Source organism: Hylobates moloch, unplaced genomic scaffold (assembly GCF_009828535.3).
Source record: "Hylobates moloch isolate HMO894 unplaced genomic scaffold, HMol_V3 SCAFFOLD_2, whole genome shotgun sequence".
Classification (NCBI taxonomy): Eukaryota; Metazoa; Chordata; class Mammalia; order Primates; family Hylobatidae; genus Hylobates; species Hylobates moloch.
Genome location: NW_026652277.1, coordinates 4,760,639 through 4,779,228, shown reverse-complemented (window position 1 = coordinate 4,779,228; position 18,590 = coordinate 4,760,639). Strand labels below are relative to the sequence as shown.

Sequence of the window (18,590 nt, the reverse complement as noted above, 5' to 3'; positions counted from 1 at the left end):
TGGACTGTGATTTCTTGTTTCTTTGTATGCCTTGTCATTTTATTTTATTTTTTTGAGCTGGAGTCTTGCTCTGTCACCAGAATGGAGTGCAGTGGTGCCAACTCAGCTCACTGCAACCTCTGCCTCCTGGATTCAAGCGATTCCCCTGCTTTAGCCTACCGAGTAGCTGGGACTACAGGTGCTCACCACCACATCCGGCTATTTTTTTTTTTTTTGGATTTTAGTAGAGACAGGGTTTCACCATGTTGGCCAGGATGGTTTCCATCTCCTAACCTCATGATCTGCCCACCTCGGCCTCCCAAAGTGCTGGGATTAGAGGTGTGAACCACTGTGCCTGGCCTGTATGCCTTGTTATTTTATTTAACTGGGCATTTGAAAAAATAAACATCTTTTTTACTGTATATAGATTTGTTCTATGTCATGACAGTCATTAACTTATATGTGTGGCAGGTTCTCAGTCAAGGCATCATCCCTACATAAAACCTCAAGTCCTTCTTAGTTTGTTTCTGAACATGCACCTACGTGGACTGTGTTTGCCCTTTTATTTTTCCCCAAATAACCAATGGCTTTTGAATAGCTTACTATTACAAAATTTCACATCCCAGTTTCTCCTCAACGGCTTAGATGGACTGTTGCATGTCTCTTCCCTAGCCTTTTGCCTATAACATCTGTATGTGTATAGTCACCCTGAATCTCTACTGAGCCACTCCATAAATAAATAAGTTTATTTCAGTCAATTTTCGGTATTTCCTGATGTTTCCATGAGTCATATGGGAGTCTTATAATCCACCATCTTGTTGAAATTACACTCTGTGAAAAATTTCAATATCTTTATAATATTACATTTATGTCAATGTATAGCAATTTACCTATTTTTCAATTTCTGTTCGTTGTATGAAAAAGCAAATAGAAGCAATCAGGGCACTGCAAGTTGTGACTGCTCCAAGATGTGAATCATGGATCATGCAAATTACAATCATGTTTAAACCTGACCTCCAAAGGGAGAATAAAGTAAAAATTATCCCATGCGAGGATTATTCACCAGTTTATATGTCATTAGTTACCAGTTTTTCTTTATGAATAATGTTTAACAATATTAGAAAGTATATCTAATAGTTATCAGGTTTTTGGCTTGTTACTTTTTGGTAGTAACTTATAAAACTGGCTGAAAAAGACAAATAAGGCACTGTTTGCATGTTACAAATTATATTCAAAGTCCAAAAGCTGTTAATAAGAAATCCTCCAATAAAACCACGTCATATTTTCTTTTTTATTTACACTCACATCAGGATTACAACTTTGTCAGGACTGCACCTTGATCAGGAAGGGTGTTTCTCTTACAAGGCTAATAAGAAAGAAACAATAGATTTGCTGATAAAAAAGTAACGCATTTTAAAATTGTAACTTTAATTTTTAATTGAGGGCAATATTTTAAAGAAATGCTCATTAGTCATTCCTTTAAATTGTGTGTGTGAGAGAGAGAAAAATGAAAATTAGTCATTTCAAATGCTGCAAGATACAGCAGGAACATCATCGTGGCACAAACAAAAAAGAGCTGTGTAGCTAGAGGTTTCTATAGTCTTATATAAAGTCACAATTTGGTCTACCATCTCTTTGAATAATTTATGTCATATTTATAGAGATTTAGAATAGCAAAAATACTTCAGAGAGAAATTAATGAGTATATCGACCACAAAATAATTTACTTATGAATTTTCTTAGATAAGAAATGGTTGAACTGGATTCAATTTTTATCACAGCTTGTGTAAGACTGCCTCTGTCCCTCCTCTCACATGCCATTGGTTAGCCAGCAGACAGTGTGCTCAGAGGCATTGCCAGCTCATTGCTCTTACAGCCTGTGAGAGAGGAAGAGAGAAACATTTGCTAACCAGGCCTGTGACAGAAATGGATTCGAAATACCAGTGTGTGAAGCTGAATGATGGTCACTTCATGCCTGTCCTGGGATTTGGCACCTATGCGCCTGCAGAGGTAACAATAATGTTTTTAGTGTTGAGAGTTGAAAGGAGCAAAGCTAGAGTAAGTGGAAGCTGACCGGGTTGTCAGGCTTGTGTTCCTGTGTTACTCTGCATGACTCCCCTTTAAATGTCAGTCTTTGTTCTGCAATGCCGTCTTGTCACAGGGTCATCTACTGCTTATTTGGGGCACTGTTTTGTCTTCTGTTGATGTTTATTTCACAGCTTGTCAGAGTCTATAAAACTCAGCAGAAAGAACACGGCCTGCCTGCTCCCTCTCTTGAAGATTGATTGCAATGGGAGTGGTTGCTCTGTTTCTTTGTATAGTTGAACAGATATTTACTTCTTCCAAGAAGACACAATTCAGAGGAAAGTTTATGGCAAAAGTTAGTGGGGACGTGGTGCATGAAATCTGTTGCGAGAGTATCACTGTTCTGATGGGCGGCCTTGGGCACCACACTGTAATACTAGACCTGGACTAAAGAGAATTTCCCATGTACTATTTGCACCTCTGGGAAAATTACCTGAAATAATACAATATCCTCATTTTAAGAAAAAAAAAAAATACTAGAACCTAACAAGGAAAATTTAAATTCTTTGTCTTTGTTTATATGGGTCAGATTTGTATCAAAATATTGTAACAGAGAAATTTCTTGTTTCTCTGGCAAGAAAATTAATGGAATAGATTTTATTTTCTAGACTTAGCTATTTCTACACTGGAAGAAAACTTGTATCTCAAGACTGTCTTGGGAATACAATGTGTGTGAATAAGCACTAGTTACATAAAATTTGAGTTTCATATTTCTGATCTGTACAATATAAGGATTTACAAAGGGACATTTTGAAGACCATTGACAGGAGTGGTTTACTTTGTAATACAAATTGGTGTGGAGAGGAAGTAAAGATGAGGACACCACTGAAGCTTCGGCTTTGGTAAGCCTTTGAGTACTTGTTCAGCAAAGAAATGATCAAGGATGGTATGAGGAGTGGGCTGTGAGACCCAGTACCTTGTTCCTTGTAATTCCATGGGAGAAAGAAAGCCTCTGAAATACTTTCAAGATGGGAAAACAGTTTGCTTTGTTTCTGTTTTTGTCATTTAAAAGATATACTTTCAAATCTGCATCCAAATTTGTTACGTAAGTCAATAATTGTAAATTTCACTGCAATCATATGTTTCCTAAAAGAGTTGCCTTGAATTTATGGAGCTGAACCCCATTTTGCTAATCACTTACTCCCTGCAGTCTATTTCTTATACAAATCAATATCCTTAGAGTATACATCTTTACTCCTACTATTTAGTTCTGTCATGCAGACAGAATAGCTAATGGCTGTGTAGAAAAGACTTGATATAATAGACTGCTATCCATAGACAGGCCTGTTTCCCATATAAACCTGCTGGTATCTGATAAGGTGGATTTCTCGCTATTTCCTAACTGATAAGAATGGTGGCTGTAAGTAACTGCTTGTGCAAACTGCGGGGTTTCTGTGCACCTGCTTTCCTTTGGGAGACTTTTGGAAGTTTTGTGTCTGCGAAGCAGAGTGAGTAAATGTAACCAGTCCCAGACAAAATCTTAGTAATGGAGTATGTAGAGAGCATCTCTTGTAGACAACAGTTCACATACATTGACAAAATATGATGCTAGGTAAAGTCAGTGTGTTCTGTGCAACATGGTGGGAGAGGAATCACAGGAGCTTACACTGCATTCCTTCATAATTCCTTCCATGTGGCTATTTCCTGGTGTTGATTTCTTTTTTTGTTTGTTTGTTTTTGTTTTGTTTTTCTGAGACAGAGTCTCACTTTGTTGTCCAGGCTGTAGTGCAGTGGTGCAATCTCAGCTCACTGCAAGCCCCGCCTCCTGGGTTCACGTCATTCTCCTGCCTCAGCCTCCCAAGTAGCTGGGACTACAGGTGCCTGCCACCATGCCCGGCTTATTTTTTCTATTTTTGATAGAGATAGGGTTGTTAACCAGGATGGCCTCGATCTCCTGACCTCGTGATCCGCCGAGCTTGGCCTCCCAAAGTGCTGGGATTACAGGTGTGAGCCACCACACCTGGCCATTCCTTGTGTTAATTTTACCATACTAAAAATAATTAAGATTATATCTATAACTATAGGTTGCATCCTGTTAATTTTTCCAAAAAATGACTGAACCTAAAATTGTTTTGGGGACACTTCCAAACTAGCGGTCAAGCAGTGATTTTTCTGGGACTGCAGAAGTTCCTGCTGTGCCCAACCTTTATTACTAACTGGGAAAGACCCAGTGAGACTGGGATGGGCTTATAATTCTACATACAGAACTCATCCAAGAAAGGAGGAAAAGCTGATTTTTGTGAACGTTGCTACTTGTGCCTGAACTAACTCTCAGGCACATTAGTCAGAAAATACTACCTTTGGTTGCTCCCCCAGGTTCCTAAAAGTAAAGCTTTAGAGGCCACCAAATTGGCAATAGAAGCTGGCTTCCGCCATATTGATTCTGCTCATTTATACAATAATGAGGAGCAGGTTGGACTGGCCATCCGAAGCAAGATTGCAGATGGCAGTGTGAAGAGAGAAGACATATTCTACACTTCAAAGGTACTGTGCCTATGATGAGCTTGTGTGCACGTGTATTTATTGTGATCGTATGGAGGTGGCAATTCTATGACTGGATCCATAGTTGAGGGTGAATTGTGCTTATTTATTTCAATTTTTTCACAATTATTCATGTATTAAAACTAACATCAAAGGCAGGAAGTGAAGATGGCTTTCTCATCTTTGCAGTGTTCCAAATCATGACTTCAAAGTGCCTTTACTTTTTGAGCTCAGCACAGATCAGTATGGTTTAACATAGACTATAGAATCAGAAAAATTCCTAATCATATTATATTATTTCTTGCCTCCTGGGTGAGTTTCTTACACTTGTTATGATTGTCAGTTTCCATTATTATGTTGATCATAGAGAGAGTACAAGCAAGCTCTGTGAGTATTAAAGAATAATGCCTACATTATCTCAAATTGTGTCCAGCCCAAGTTGACATTAAAAACTGTGTTTGCCTCCTCAGTTTCTAAACCATAAAGATACTTAGTCTTGCCCATTGGGCTGAATAGATGAAATAATTACACCACTAACATGAGTTGTAAAACTTACCAAAGATAATTCAGATAATGGGTATGCTTATGATTTGATAACAACTTTTACCTTTTGAGTAATTTCACTCTTTCATTCAATATATGTACTAACTATATATCCAACATATTATAAAGTTCATCAGGATATGGCAGAACAAAAGGCATCACAAGAAGAGAGAGAATAATTTTGCCTGTGGTCATTAGTTTTGAAGTAGTAGAAAATGTCTAAATATTAGGTGGAGCAAACTAGTAAAATTGGCTCAAGTTTTCATTACACAACTTCCTTTCTCTAACCTCTGCAGCTTTGGAGCAATTCCCATCGACCAGAGTTGGTCCGACCAGCCTTGGAAAGGTCACTGAAAAATCTTCAGTTGGACTATGTTGACCTCTATCTTATTCATTTTCCAGTGTCTGTAAAGGTAGGCAGCTTGTGTGATCAAATTAATTTCACTTTGTTGTCAGCATAAATATTGTTGTCATGGATATTTGAACTAAACTTTTTCTTAGGAGGACATAGGGATTATAACATGGAAGAAGAGCCCCAAACCTAACTCCTAATTCCTTTCTATGGAATACATTTTGAATCCGTACTTCCGTGATTCATGTCTACAAGAAAAGAGAGTGCAGAATCCTCAAAGCCTCTGCCTCAAAAACTTGAGGAAATGACAATCATCTCCTTGAAGGCACAAGGTCTTAGTTATGACTCCTGATTTCACCTCTTGGGATGTTCACAGACACAGAGTTTCATGAAGCTGTGGTGTCCAGAAAAGCTGCTGCACATAGGGTGCACAATGAGTTTCCATCTTCTTGCCTCTTTTCAAGGTGGGAGAACTCAGTCCGGGAGTGTCTTAAACTACAAACCTTCATGGGAAACCTTGTTGCTTCTGCTTCCTCTCTTTTCATACGGAGTTTTTATTTTTGCTTAGCCATGAATTCTTGTGTCATTCATAACTTTTGCCTTAAGGTACTGAAAACTAGTCAGGCTAGTTAATGCAAAAGGGTGTATTAGATATGATAATGGGAAATCAAAGCCATGGCTACATTAAGAATTTGATAAAAACTCTAAAAATATATCCTTTCTCCATCCTTATCCCTGCTTTATTACAAAAGGCTTTTTAAATATTTGTTCCAACCTTTTTCATTGTTGGCATTTATGGCTTTGGAGCACTTTAAGGCCCATGTTCATTACTGTGAGCTCCTGTGCATCTCCTAATTTCCAAACTAGCCTTGAAAACACCTCCATTGACTTCATGATTGCTTCATGGTCCTGTTCATGGAAGATCACACGTTCAGGGAGATAAACAACTCTGATAGTAGCACCTGGGTCAAAAGTACAATCCATTATACTTGGATATCAAGGTCTTTTGCAGTTGAAGAGAGGTATTGCCACAGAGAAAATTATAGGAGCAGAAGAAAGTCAATGAAAGTCAATGATGACACTCCATTAGGAACCAGAAAGATGGCATTTATTTATACATATAAGAGTTGTAAGAGATTAGAGGAAGTCTATCTCCTGAAGACATTCCTTATACCTTCATATGTAGTACACTTTGTACATATCATTCTCTGGAGCATTGCATCAGCTACCTCATGGAGGATTAGTGTCAATAAATGTACCTCAGAGCATGGCTATGTGTGGAGAAATTGACTTGTGACATCTCTAAACTGACTGCTTCTACTTCAGCCAGGTGAGGAGGTGATCCCAAAAGATGAAAATGGAAAAGTACTGTTTGACACAGTGGACCTCTGTGCCACATGGGAGGTGAGTGTTTGGAGGTGAGAGAACAGATAAGAAAGATGAGATAGGATACATCTGTTTCCTATCTTCCAAGCACAAGAATGGAAAATGCACCATTGGATCAAAAACTTAGGAGCTTTACAAAGGTAGTTTTTGTGAGCAGTGAGGAAAAAGAAATGACAGGCATACAAAAGAGAGAAGTGGAGGAGGAGAATTGGGGGTAAGGAGGACTGGGATTTCTTTCCTTGCCTGTGCATTAATCTCTCCAGTTTCCTAAGGAGGAAACAGAAATTCTTACTCTTGCAATCACTATCTTCTTCCCCAATTTTTCTGTTTTATTTTCTCCCTTTTAAGAAGCACAGCTAGCTAGTTTGACTGTCATGTCTTGACAGTTGTTGCTTTCACATATCATTCTCTGGAGCATTGCATCACCTACCTCACGGAGTTAGGTAGGTGTAACAGTTCTATGTTACATTTATCTTGCTCTTCAGTCGACTACACAAATGACACCTCACAATTCCTTTTTCCCAGGCCATGGAGAAGTGTAAAGATGCAGGATTGGCCAAGTCCATCGGAGTGTCCAACTTCAACCACAGGCTGCTGGAGATGATCCTCAACAAGCCAGGGCTCAAGTACAAGCCCGTCTGCAACCAGGTGAGCGCCCTCAGCCTCCTCTGCTTTCTGTTCTTCATGCCCCTCTTTCTGTCCTATTGCCAAGTATCCATTCATTTAGTCCCACTTATCTTTGTAAAAGAGAAGATTCTAGAGAGCAAAGTCTCTTCCTAGAAGGGCATGGAGGGCTCTTACTTGTACCTTGCTTAGAAAAGTCTTACGAAAAGATGTTGTAACTTTGATGCTGCATTGTGTTACATTTATGGGAGGTCAATTCGATCAAGGATTCCAAGGATTGCCAATTAGACTCAGGGAAAGGTGGACTTACCCCTAAGCTATGAAAGATGACCAGAGAGTGGATGAGTGAAGGTGATTTGGAGGGAACTGTGCATAGATATGAAGACATGAAGAGATGGAATGAGCAGTACATAAGGAGAGAGTGAGAGCAAGAGAAGAGAAATACTAGATATTTACATGGGTTTCAGATGTCTCAGTGCCTCTTGGTATCTCTGCTTTCACCCTTCTTGACCAAGGGCATAGATACACTAAAAATTATCTGCAGACAATGAAGGTCATCCATGGTAGAAAGAGAAAATGACCTGTTTATGGAGATATCTGTTCACAGTGGATGAAATCCACACTGAGGAAGGTTCAGCAGAACATGGAGCTGACCTATGACTGCCCCCGCTCCTAGTCGGCTGCTCTTCTTTGGAGTCTGTCATGCAATCACCTGCTTAAACACATCTATTCTCTGTGTGTTTCTTTCATAGCCTAGATAGAATTCCATCTTTTCCTTGAGTCCTGACTGGTGATTCCAGGCCTCCTTGATCAAATTGACTGCCCCCAAATGTTACACACATTTCAGCATTAAAGTTACTACACCTTTCCCAGTAACTTACATTTTTTTGTTTTATTTTATTTTTTAAAACTTAGAGTCAATCAGTAAAGATCTACAGTGGAAATACATATATATAAAATAGTGAATTTGGTATAATGATACAGTGCTGTGATAATTTAATAAAAGCATTGAGAAATTAATGTGCTTTTAATACTAGTAGTTCCCCAATTTTTTAATATGGCAATTTTCAAACTTTCCAAAAAGTTGATAAAAATAATACTGGAGACACATGTTACCATTTATATTCAAAATTACTAACATTTTGCAATGTTATATAGGGATATATTTGCATAAATATATATAATGTTTCTAGAAACTTTTCAAGGTAAATTGTAAAGATGACAGTTGACCCCTAGAGACCTCTCAAAGCATGTCACAGGAATGAAGATATTCTCCCAGTTCCAGTGTCATTACTGTATCTAAGAACATCATCTATAGTGCCCTCATGTCATTTGGTATCCAGTCCATATTTGAATTTTTCATTGTTTAATCAAAATGTCTTTTGTAGCTCTTCTTTTTTAACCAGAATTCAATTGTTTTTATATTGTTGTATTTTGATATCAGTTAACTTATTTTTCCCAGTTGTTGAAGGTTTCTGTAAATTAGAAGTTAGATGAGAGTGTTTTATTACATTGACTTAAACCTTTGGGGCAAGAAAATGTTTTTATCATGCTGTGTTTTTCTAATTGCACCACACTAGACCGCATACAATCACAGAGTGCCCCAGTAGTGGTGAAGCCAGTTTTAAAAACTTGGTTAAGCTAACAATGGTCAGATCTGTTGTTTTTAACTCATGTTTTCTCTTTAACAGTTACTAGTAATCTGCTGGGGGATAATTCTCAACAGAAGCAGTCATATTCCCATGACAAATTTTCACATATGATTGAGTATACATCAGTGATTTGAACTTTTTTGTATTGTATTTCTGTTTTCTAATTTGTTATTTCCTTGGGGTTTTTACATAAAATTTCCAATTTTAACCACTGTTTAAACTATTCTTACCTGAAATTTTACTAAAAGTAATTTCTCACCAAGTAAAAATAATAAACTATTATTTCTCTAAGTCAGAGTAAAAGTTAACGTCTTCCTTCAATTAGCAACGTACGGAGAATGTAATTACTATAATGACTACCATCAGAGTAGACAAATATTTTTGTTCTTTTTCTCATTCACTAATCACTATAGACTCATGGATTTTTGTCCTATGATTTTTAATTCATTTTACTTATTTTTAATGCTCATATCTACTCAGTAGCTATATACATACATACATATATATATATATATATACATGTATATATGAAAGAAGAATTTGGTCAAAGACTCCTGAAGGTAGATCTAAAAGACAAAAGCACTTGTTTCATAGGAAACCCACTGGTGACATTTGAGATGTCATGATACAAGTCCATCATACAAAAAGGAAAAGTAATTAAAGACTATTAAAATTATCAGTATTTATAAGTATATGTATGTTTTCTAGTTCATCCATTATATATGGATATATATGTATCTCATAGATGGCATATATGATATATATAATATGTTAGATGAATTAGAAAACATATATATATATGTATACATTTTGGTTATTAATTAGGAAACTAGTTCTTTTGTCTTTCAGACCGGCCCTCATGAGTCTTTGACCAAATTCTTGATTTCTGGCACGATCTGATGCCAAAAGCTCAAAGAATCTTACCTCATCCCAGCTCTGAAATTGGCCGTGTCTCCTTCTAGTGGTCAGAGTGATTGAGATTGAGCTTGTGCTCAGAAATAGCATTTCTATTTTCTTAGGAGAGAGGGGCATACAATTTATTTTTATGAAAAAGATCATTTATTGACAATAGTATTCTCAGTTCAGATTTTTTTTTTTCTTTTTGAGATGGAGTCTTGCTCTGTCACCCAGGCTGGAGTGCAGTGGCACAATCTCGGCTCACTGCAAGCTCCACCTCCCAGGTTCACGCCATTCTCCTGCCTCAGCCTCCAGAGTAGCTGGGACTGTACAGGTGCCCGCTACCACGCCCGGCTAATTTTTTTGTATTTTTAGTAGAGACGGGGTTTCACCGTGTTAGCCAGGATGGTCTCGAACTCCTGACCTCGTGATCTGCCCGCCTCGGCCTCCCAAAGTGCTGGGATTACAGGCGTGAGCCACCGCGCCCGGCCCCTCAGTGCAAATTTAATGCTCTACATTATTCAGCTTCTTTTACTTTGGTGATTTTAATATTAATGTAACTTTTGGATTATCTGATGCTTTTCCATCTTGCTCATCTGCAGGTGGAATGTCATCCTTACTTCAACCAGAGAAAACTGCTGGATTTCTGCAAGTCAAAAGACATTGTCCTGGTTGCCTATAGTGCTCTGGGATCCCATCGAGAAGAAAAATGGTAATAAGAGATACAGGAAGTTTACCTAAAACACCGGTTTGATAAAAAAAATTTAATCAGATCATGCTGTTTCCTGGAGTTCACTCACAGCTGACTTGGGGTGAGGGAAGAATTTGCATTTCTGACAAGATCCCGGGTGATGCTGAGGCTGCTGTTCAGGGGCCTCACTTGAGAAGCTCTGGTGCAGAGTGGACGCCTTCGTCTGTTTAGGGAGCTGCCTAACAGACTGTATCCCCAGCCTCTGGGCTTCAGCATTTCTGCCTTTCCTTCCAGGGTGGACCCGAACTCCCCGGTTCTCTTGGAGGACCCCGTCCTTTGTGCCTTGGCAAAAAAGCACAAGCGAACCCCAGCCCTGATTGCCCTGCGCTACCAGCTGCAGCGTGGGGTTGTGGTCCTGGCCAAGAGCTACAACGAGCAGCGGATCAGACAGAACATGCAGGTGAGGAGCGGGGCTGTGGGCTTCAGGTCTCCTGCAGTGTCCTTCACACGTGTGCTTCTTGTAAGGCTCTCAGGACAGCCTTGGGCCAGCTCCATTTCCCTGTATTTCCTATGCATGAACTCTTTGTGTGCATCATAAGGGTTTCTTCCACTCTACCACAGGAGAGGCAACAGAGGTGGAGAGAAACAGGATGGGATCAAAACTAGAGATTTGGGTTAGCATTAAGTCAGTGATATCCATATCCCTCTGCTGGGGATATGTCCTTTTCTTTATTTTCTATAATGACGCATTGATTAGACGTTCTTTAGTCTCCAACTCATGGTGGATTTTTCTTCTTGTATATTTGTGTAGTATAAATTCCCTATATTTATTCTCTTAGAATTTTATCTTTGTGAAGTGCTTGTTTAACTTTGCCCCCTTTTTTTTTTTTTTGGCAAGGTGGTTGTGTGTCTTTATTTTTATGCGTAGGAGACCATATTTATACTAATACCTTAGGTTATAAGACAAACCCACTTAACATAGAGGCTTAATGCAAAAGCATTTATTGAGCTCAAGATTCCATGGTTAGAAAATTAGCCTGGGCTCAGCCTAAACTCAGTCTGGTCCTTCTGTTCCTGGCTGGGCTCTCATGTGTGCTCGGGGCAGTGAGGCAGCTCTGCTTCAGGATGTCGCTGGGGCATCTGTGTGAGTGCCCCCCTCTCCCATGCAGTTATTTATCCTCCAGCCATCCAGCCCAGGGTTCACCTCAGCACAGGGCACGACCCCAAGGCAGTGAGTGGACACATGCAAAGCGTTTTCAGGTCTAGGCTCAGAGCTGCCAACCACCGCTTCTGGGAAATTCTATCACCTAATGCAAGTTACAGGACAGGTCAGACTCGAGGGGTGGGGAAAAAGACACCACCTCTTATTGGAAGGAGGTGGAAATTCAGATAACCAAGCAGGTGGATACAGGGACATGTGATTGTTAGAGGGCATGTTCCTAATTAATCTATCATTGATACGATATGTGTGAAATAACATATTAATAGTTATATGTATGAATATGAATATATATAAATTGATATATTATTTCATATATTCTTAAGAATACATCCAAGTCTCTAAAGAATTAATATCCAGAATACATGCATATATATGTACGTTTTCTAATTAGTTATATATAGACACATGAAATATGCATCATATATGATATATATTATAAAACCTATGTCATATATATGACATATATCACATATATGTATATGTGTCACTATTTGCTAAAACGTTAAGTAAAATCAGTGTAGAAATCCATAGGATACTCTGAAATAATGATACAGAGAATGAGAAAGAAAGTAAAAAATGACAATGAAACAATTGACGAATCTAGGTAATGGCATTTACTATATTATTTTAAAAATGTTTTTAGACATTAGAAAACCCACAAAACTAAAAGGAAATATTATGAAATACTGTGGAAATTATCAGTATTTATACATATGTGTATGTTCTCTAATTCATCTAGTATATATAGATATATGAGATGTATGACATATGAGTTATATAATATATATGTTAGATTAACTAGAAACCATACATATATATGTATTTATTCTGGATATTAATTCTTTAGAGACTTGAATGTATTCTTGAAATAACATCTCCCAAATTTTACCTGTGTTGTCATATTCTCTGTGGTTACGTTTTCACAAACAAAAGTTTCTATCCTTCATGTAGACTAATTTTTCATGCCTCTTTCTTGTGGTTGGTGAGTGTTGTGTCTTATCCTATATTGGGAATATCACAATATTTTACTGTGTTATCTTACAAAATTGTTAATATTCTTTCCTTATAAATTTGGTTAATTCTAATGGGATTGATTTTTTAAATACTATATGAAATAAGGATCCAAATATGCATATCTAGTTTTTGAATTTTTAGCAAAATTTCCCACCATTTATTGAAAAGTTCATATTTGCTCACATAACTTGATTTTTTTACCTGTAACATATATGAAATGTCCATGAACAATTATCTGGCCTCTCTTCCATCTTCAGTTAACTTATTTACTTTTCCATACTATGATTTTAAAAAGTAAGTTTCACTTCCAATATGGTACAAATATTTTTCTAACTTCTTCATTTATTTAATAATATCTTAGGTATTCTTGACTAATGTGTTATTAAAATTTTGAATCATCTTATTAACTTCCACAAGCAAATAAATGTTTAGTCTCTTTTTGACATTGTAATAAGCCTGCAGATCAACGTGGAGAGAACTAAATCTTTGACAATATTGAGATTTCCAATCCATGCTCATAATATGAATTTCCCACTTATTAATAAATGGTCTTTTAATAAATATATAATTAATTTCATAACTTTCTCTGTTACTGATTTTAATAGTTTTTGATAACTTCATTTCTATTTTATGGATTTTCTAATATATAGAAATATTAAAAGAATAATGCAACAAATCCTCTTACCTAGATTCATCAAGTGTTATATTGCTGTCATTTTTTACTCTCTCTCATTTTCTGTATTACTCCTTCCGTTTCCCTATGGATTTATACACTTATTTGATTTAATGTATTAGAAGAAGTGACACCTTTTTGATATTTAGAGTCTCCCAAATTTACATAGTGAGTACCCACACCTTTTGAATGTGAAATCATTACTATTTAGACAATTATTGGCTGAGTTATGTTGAAAACTAATTTTTCCTATTATACCTGTTCATTGGAGAGGTAGATATTCAATGTTATTCATCAAACCTACTAAATTATGCTAGACATTACAAAATTTGCCTCTAGATTCTTGTGGGTCTTCTAGGTACATGACCCTATCATGTGGGCACAGAGTAAGCTCTGTTTCTTCTTCAGCTTCTTTTGAGATATTCTCTTTGTCTGCAGTGTTGTGCAGTTTCAAAATATTTTATCTGGGAATGGATTTTTGCTTATTTTTGACTGGTTTTCATTGACCACTTGAGTGTTTAGAGAGGTGTTTCATAAATTTTGGAAAGTATCAATCTTTTAAGTATTGTCTCTGCACCCTACTGTCTGATGAACTTGGTTGTTCCCAACTGGCAATGATGTAATCTAAAAACAATTAAAGTTTTCCATTACTTTGATAGGTGTTTGAATTCCAGTTGACTCCAGAGGACATGAAAACCATAGATGGCCTAAACAGAAATGTGCGATATTTGACCCTTGATATGTAAGTAATTTTGGTGATGGATGTCCTAATTTATTTTCAGAGGAGGAATGTAGGATGGGTGTTGAGAGTGACCTCCACACCAGGGGCACAGAGGCCAATGTGAGACAGAGGTGAGACAGGAGCTTTCTGGAAGTCTCCTCCTGGATTCACTCCAGAGCTCTGTTCTCTGGCAGGGAGAGTGGCCCGGGGTCAGCATGGGTCAACCTGTGCCTCTGCCTTCGTGACTCCAGGGAACTTTCCAGAGCAGCCAAGATCATTGCTGAATCTGCACCTTCCATGTAGGCCTGCAATTTGTACTACTGTCTAGTGTACACACTGTGGATATTGCCCATGTGGTCGCATTAGATGTTTCCGAATCTGTGCTTATATCTTGTTCTTCCCAACCTGCTCAATGTCTTACCAGATCAAAGGCAGTTCCGTCAATCTTGTGGGCCAGGTTCAATTCCCACCTCCTTCACATGGAATTGCTTGCTGGATCCTGTCAATTTAGCATTTTTAATCATTTCAAACCTTTTTTGTGCCTTTCTTTGCATGTTTGTCCATGAGCCAAACACTGCATTTGCCTCCAGAAAGTCTGTCTTAGTGGAGCGAATAGGAGCGCTTGGCCTTGGTGTTCTGCAATATGGAGATCTCAGTGCAGAGAATGAAGAAGTGTTAAAATCAAATGCAGAGTTTAGATGCAAAAGCACCATTGTTGGTGATAATTTATAACCAATAACAGACGTTTACTATCCCTCTATGTTCTAAGGTTCTAGGATTCGTAGAAAGTCATTCATATAATGAGGGAAAAAGAAGTTATGTAACTGCTGGCAGTAGGGATTTCAACAAGTAATAGAGATGATGAGATCATGGGTGAAAAAACAAGCACAATGGTACATCATAAGTACCCAAAATTTGGTGGATATTATTAGTAGTATTTTATTCATTTAGAGGAAAATACAAAATGAAAATGGAGATGATAAAAAGAAAAGGAAAAGTGGCAAGCATTAGAAAGTTTTACAACCAATTAATGTTTTGGGGGATCATAAAATCAATCACTAGTGTTATTTCACAGAACTCAAATATGGTCTGAAGTAAACCACTTGCAAGCTTCCAAGTGTTTGATCTTGGTGTAATCACAAAGGATAGGCTCAATTCCCTAATTAATAAGTTGTAATTGTACATGTGAGCAGTCATTTATCTGTGTCTTTATATTTTGTGTTAATTCTACCCATAAAATGGTTTATACATTGTAGCTCTTTGGATATTGGACCCTATATCAAAAACAACAATTTACATTTCTGAATCTAACCAACTGGGTTGCATATGATAGGCAGGTAGTAATATGTAAAGTAATTAAGTATAATTGCTACCAGTATAATCATCACACTCAAAATTGTTTATTAGTTATGAGCATATGTCTTGCTTATTCCGCTTCAATGTAAGGCAGAATGAGATCCATTTTTACTGAGAATTTGAAATAGAAAAGGTCAGAATATCTCTTTGCTCTGTTGACAGATGTGAGATCTGTTGTTGAGAGATGTAGAGAAATATGTTTGAACATTTCACTTCGTGTGTTTTATGTGTTAAGTTCCAGACAGGGGAATAGAATTAAATGATTCTTTATTTTGAAAATACAGATATGATAAAGTCACGTTCATTAAACTAAGAAACACAGATTCTAGAGCAGTTAGAAAAGGAACTTCGTAACATCTAAACTAATGGCAGCTTCCTAGAAATCACTGTGCTACCCGCTAGTAATGGAGTCATTGCCATTCAGAGTGTGCATTTTTTTTCTCTTTCCAGTTTTGCTGGCCCCCCTAATTATCCATTTTCTGATGAATATTAACATGGAGGGCATTGCATGAGGTCTACCAGAAGGCCCTGCGTGTGGATGGTGAAACAGGAAGTCTCTATGCTGGTGACTGGACACATTGCCTCTGGTTAAATCTCTCCTGCTTGGCGACTTCAGCAAACTACAGCTAAGCCCATTGGCCAGAAAGGAAAGACAATAATTTTGTTTTTTCATTTTGAAAAAATTAAATGCTCTCTCCTAAAGATTCTTCACCTACTTTGGTCTCCATAACTTCTATGTTTTCTTTCCTTCTGGCACACTAGTGCCCCCAAATTGTGATTTGCCTATACGTTTAGGGCCGGGATTGGAAGATGATAATAACCATTTAAGATTCACTTCTGCAGTGGCAGTGGGTGGAGTTTCACCCTCTGGGAAAGGGGCAGGTGACAGGTATTCATCAATCAGTGCCTCTCTAGCTCTTCTAGGAAGAACCACACGCAGCATGGAGTCTAGAGGTGAGCCATATTGACCAGCAATTCATGGGCTCCCTCCAGAAGTGCGAGGGTCAGAGTTTCTGGAGCCTTGGGAGGAGTCATCCCTGTGAGACGGGGGGTTAGGGAGATGGGAGGGCACCAGGAAAAGTGATTAGAAGTCAAGTATGAGAAGGTTAAATAGGAGAGAGTCGAGTACATCTCTGCTTGGAAAAACATATCAGCACCCTTTTTTGTGATTATTATATCAAGTCCATAAAAGGAAACTTTCCACATTGTTTTAACAAACCTCACAGCTGAGAGTCAGGCCTGAATCTTTGATGTGTGCCCAGTCACAGCGTTGACCCTATGGGTTTGTGATGGGGCAGGGCATCAAAGACATCATTGACTATTCACATTCCCCTGAATACCTCATATTTAGAAAATATTCTTAGATTGTAAAAATGTACTATTCATTTGTGATATTCAATATTTTAAATGTTTTATACATTAAACATGGCATAGTTACAAGTATAAAACAAAAATATCCCAAAGCCATTATGCATTGCACTCAAGATTAAAATGGGAAATAATACATCTAATAAATCAAATGTTCCAAGACTTCAAACGTCTTCTGGAAACAGGGTATGTAAAACAGCACACTGGTTTCAAACTTTGGTAAATTTTAAGAAGAACTCTTACAAAGGCATTTAATTCTTATACATAATTTTCAGGGGACCTAAGTAAATCAGCTAATCATGAAGACATGATTTTCATTTTAGAAAACACTTTTGAAAACTTGGGATAATCTCATGTCTTAATGATCGAAGCATTTTGAGAAGGACAGTGGTTTTTAACCTGGGCACACGTTCTAACACATTTACTCTCCACTGTTCTTACTCTGGTGGCCACGTTAACCCCGTCAGAGATTCCTTCTCAAGCCATGTCTCAGAGCTGATAGGCATCCCAGCAAGTTTCGCAGCTCACAATTTTTCCATAAATTACTTATTCTATAAAATTGGAGGAGACCATAAAATTTGGAGGGCCCTAGACCAATTTTTTGGATTATTTCTGGTCTACTGTCATTCCGTTGATGATCTTAGATATTCTCTGCATTAAATATCACCTCTAGGCTGAGAAATCCCCCCAAAAATATTTCTAGCTCAGCTTTTTCCTCCAAATCTTCAATGGAAGATCGTAATGTGAACTCTGCATCTCCATGTTAAAGTTTAATGGACATTCACACTTAGCATGTCTCAAAGAAACCTCATGTAAACCACTGCCATCCTGTTCTACCTTAACTTTCTGAGTCTATGGAATGACAATTTCACATCTCATAAACTTGACTGATGTAAGTATCAAGAAAAGATTGACATTTTCTTAAAACTTAGTAAAGTGTGTAATGCTTAAGCAAACTTTCATATTTCAAATCTCTTTAGCACGTGTAACTCTTTTTTCAAGAGGTGAAATAATCATTAGGTCAGTCATTTGTAAATAGTACAGCTGCTATGGGCTTTTTCCAGTTCTTCACCATCCATTTTTATAAAACTCTTATTGTTAAAAAAAAAATTACTCAGAATTTCATAAAGCCAAACACCTGATTTCAGGAACACCTGAGATGTAAGAAAATTTTATAGGGACCTCCAATCACTAATTTTACTATGTTTTCTCTCAAAGAAATGCTGAAGGGAGGAATTCAGGTTGGATGAAAGGAAATAGTAACTTACAGCCATATAGAGTTATAAAGACTTCTTGTAAATGTGAATATATGGTAAAATATAAAAACGTGTATTTTTGAAATTTTGGATTCTACTCATTATTTTACTTCAAGATTTAAGATATAAATGTATAGAAATAAGTATAATTCTAAGCTAATATGTATGCAGTGTAGGAAGCTGTAGTTACTGACCAAAACTATGTGAAGTGGAGAAAACCTGGGGAAGTGGATGGTTTTATATGAAACTGAAGTTAAATTCATATTGATTTAAAGTAAATTTTTATAACT

At 37.4% G+C, this 18,590-nt stretch overlaps 1 protein-coding gene across 2 annotated transcripts; it reads left to right on the top strand.

The window, feature by feature from the left end:
• Window positions 1–1,722: 1,722 nt before the first annotated feature.
• On the top strand, window positions 1,723–18,388 carry LOC116457046 (aldo-keto reductase family 1 member C2). Of its 2 annotated transcripts, XM_032136337.2 has the most exons (9): window positions 1,723–1,989; window positions 4,381–4,548; window positions 5,385–5,501; window positions 6,767–6,844; window positions 7,352–7,474; window positions 10,602–10,711; window positions 10,985–11,150; window positions 14,259–14,341; window positions 16,127–18,388. In XM_032136337.2, the coding sequence occupies exons 1-9, from the start codon at window positions 1,906–1,908 to the stop codon at window positions 16,167–16,169; spliced, it is 972 nt and encodes a 323-aa protein (XP_031992228.1). In that variant the 5' UTR covers window positions 1,723–1,905; the 3' UTR covers window positions 16,170–18,388. The 2 variants fall into 2 exon arrangements, with proteins under 2 accessions (XP_031992228.1, XP_058287151.1); XM_058431168.1 differs by lacking the exon at window positions 6,767–6,844 and having other exon boundaries at window positions 1,861–1,989.
• The last annotated feature ends 202 nt before the right edge of the window (window positions 18,389–18,590 follow it).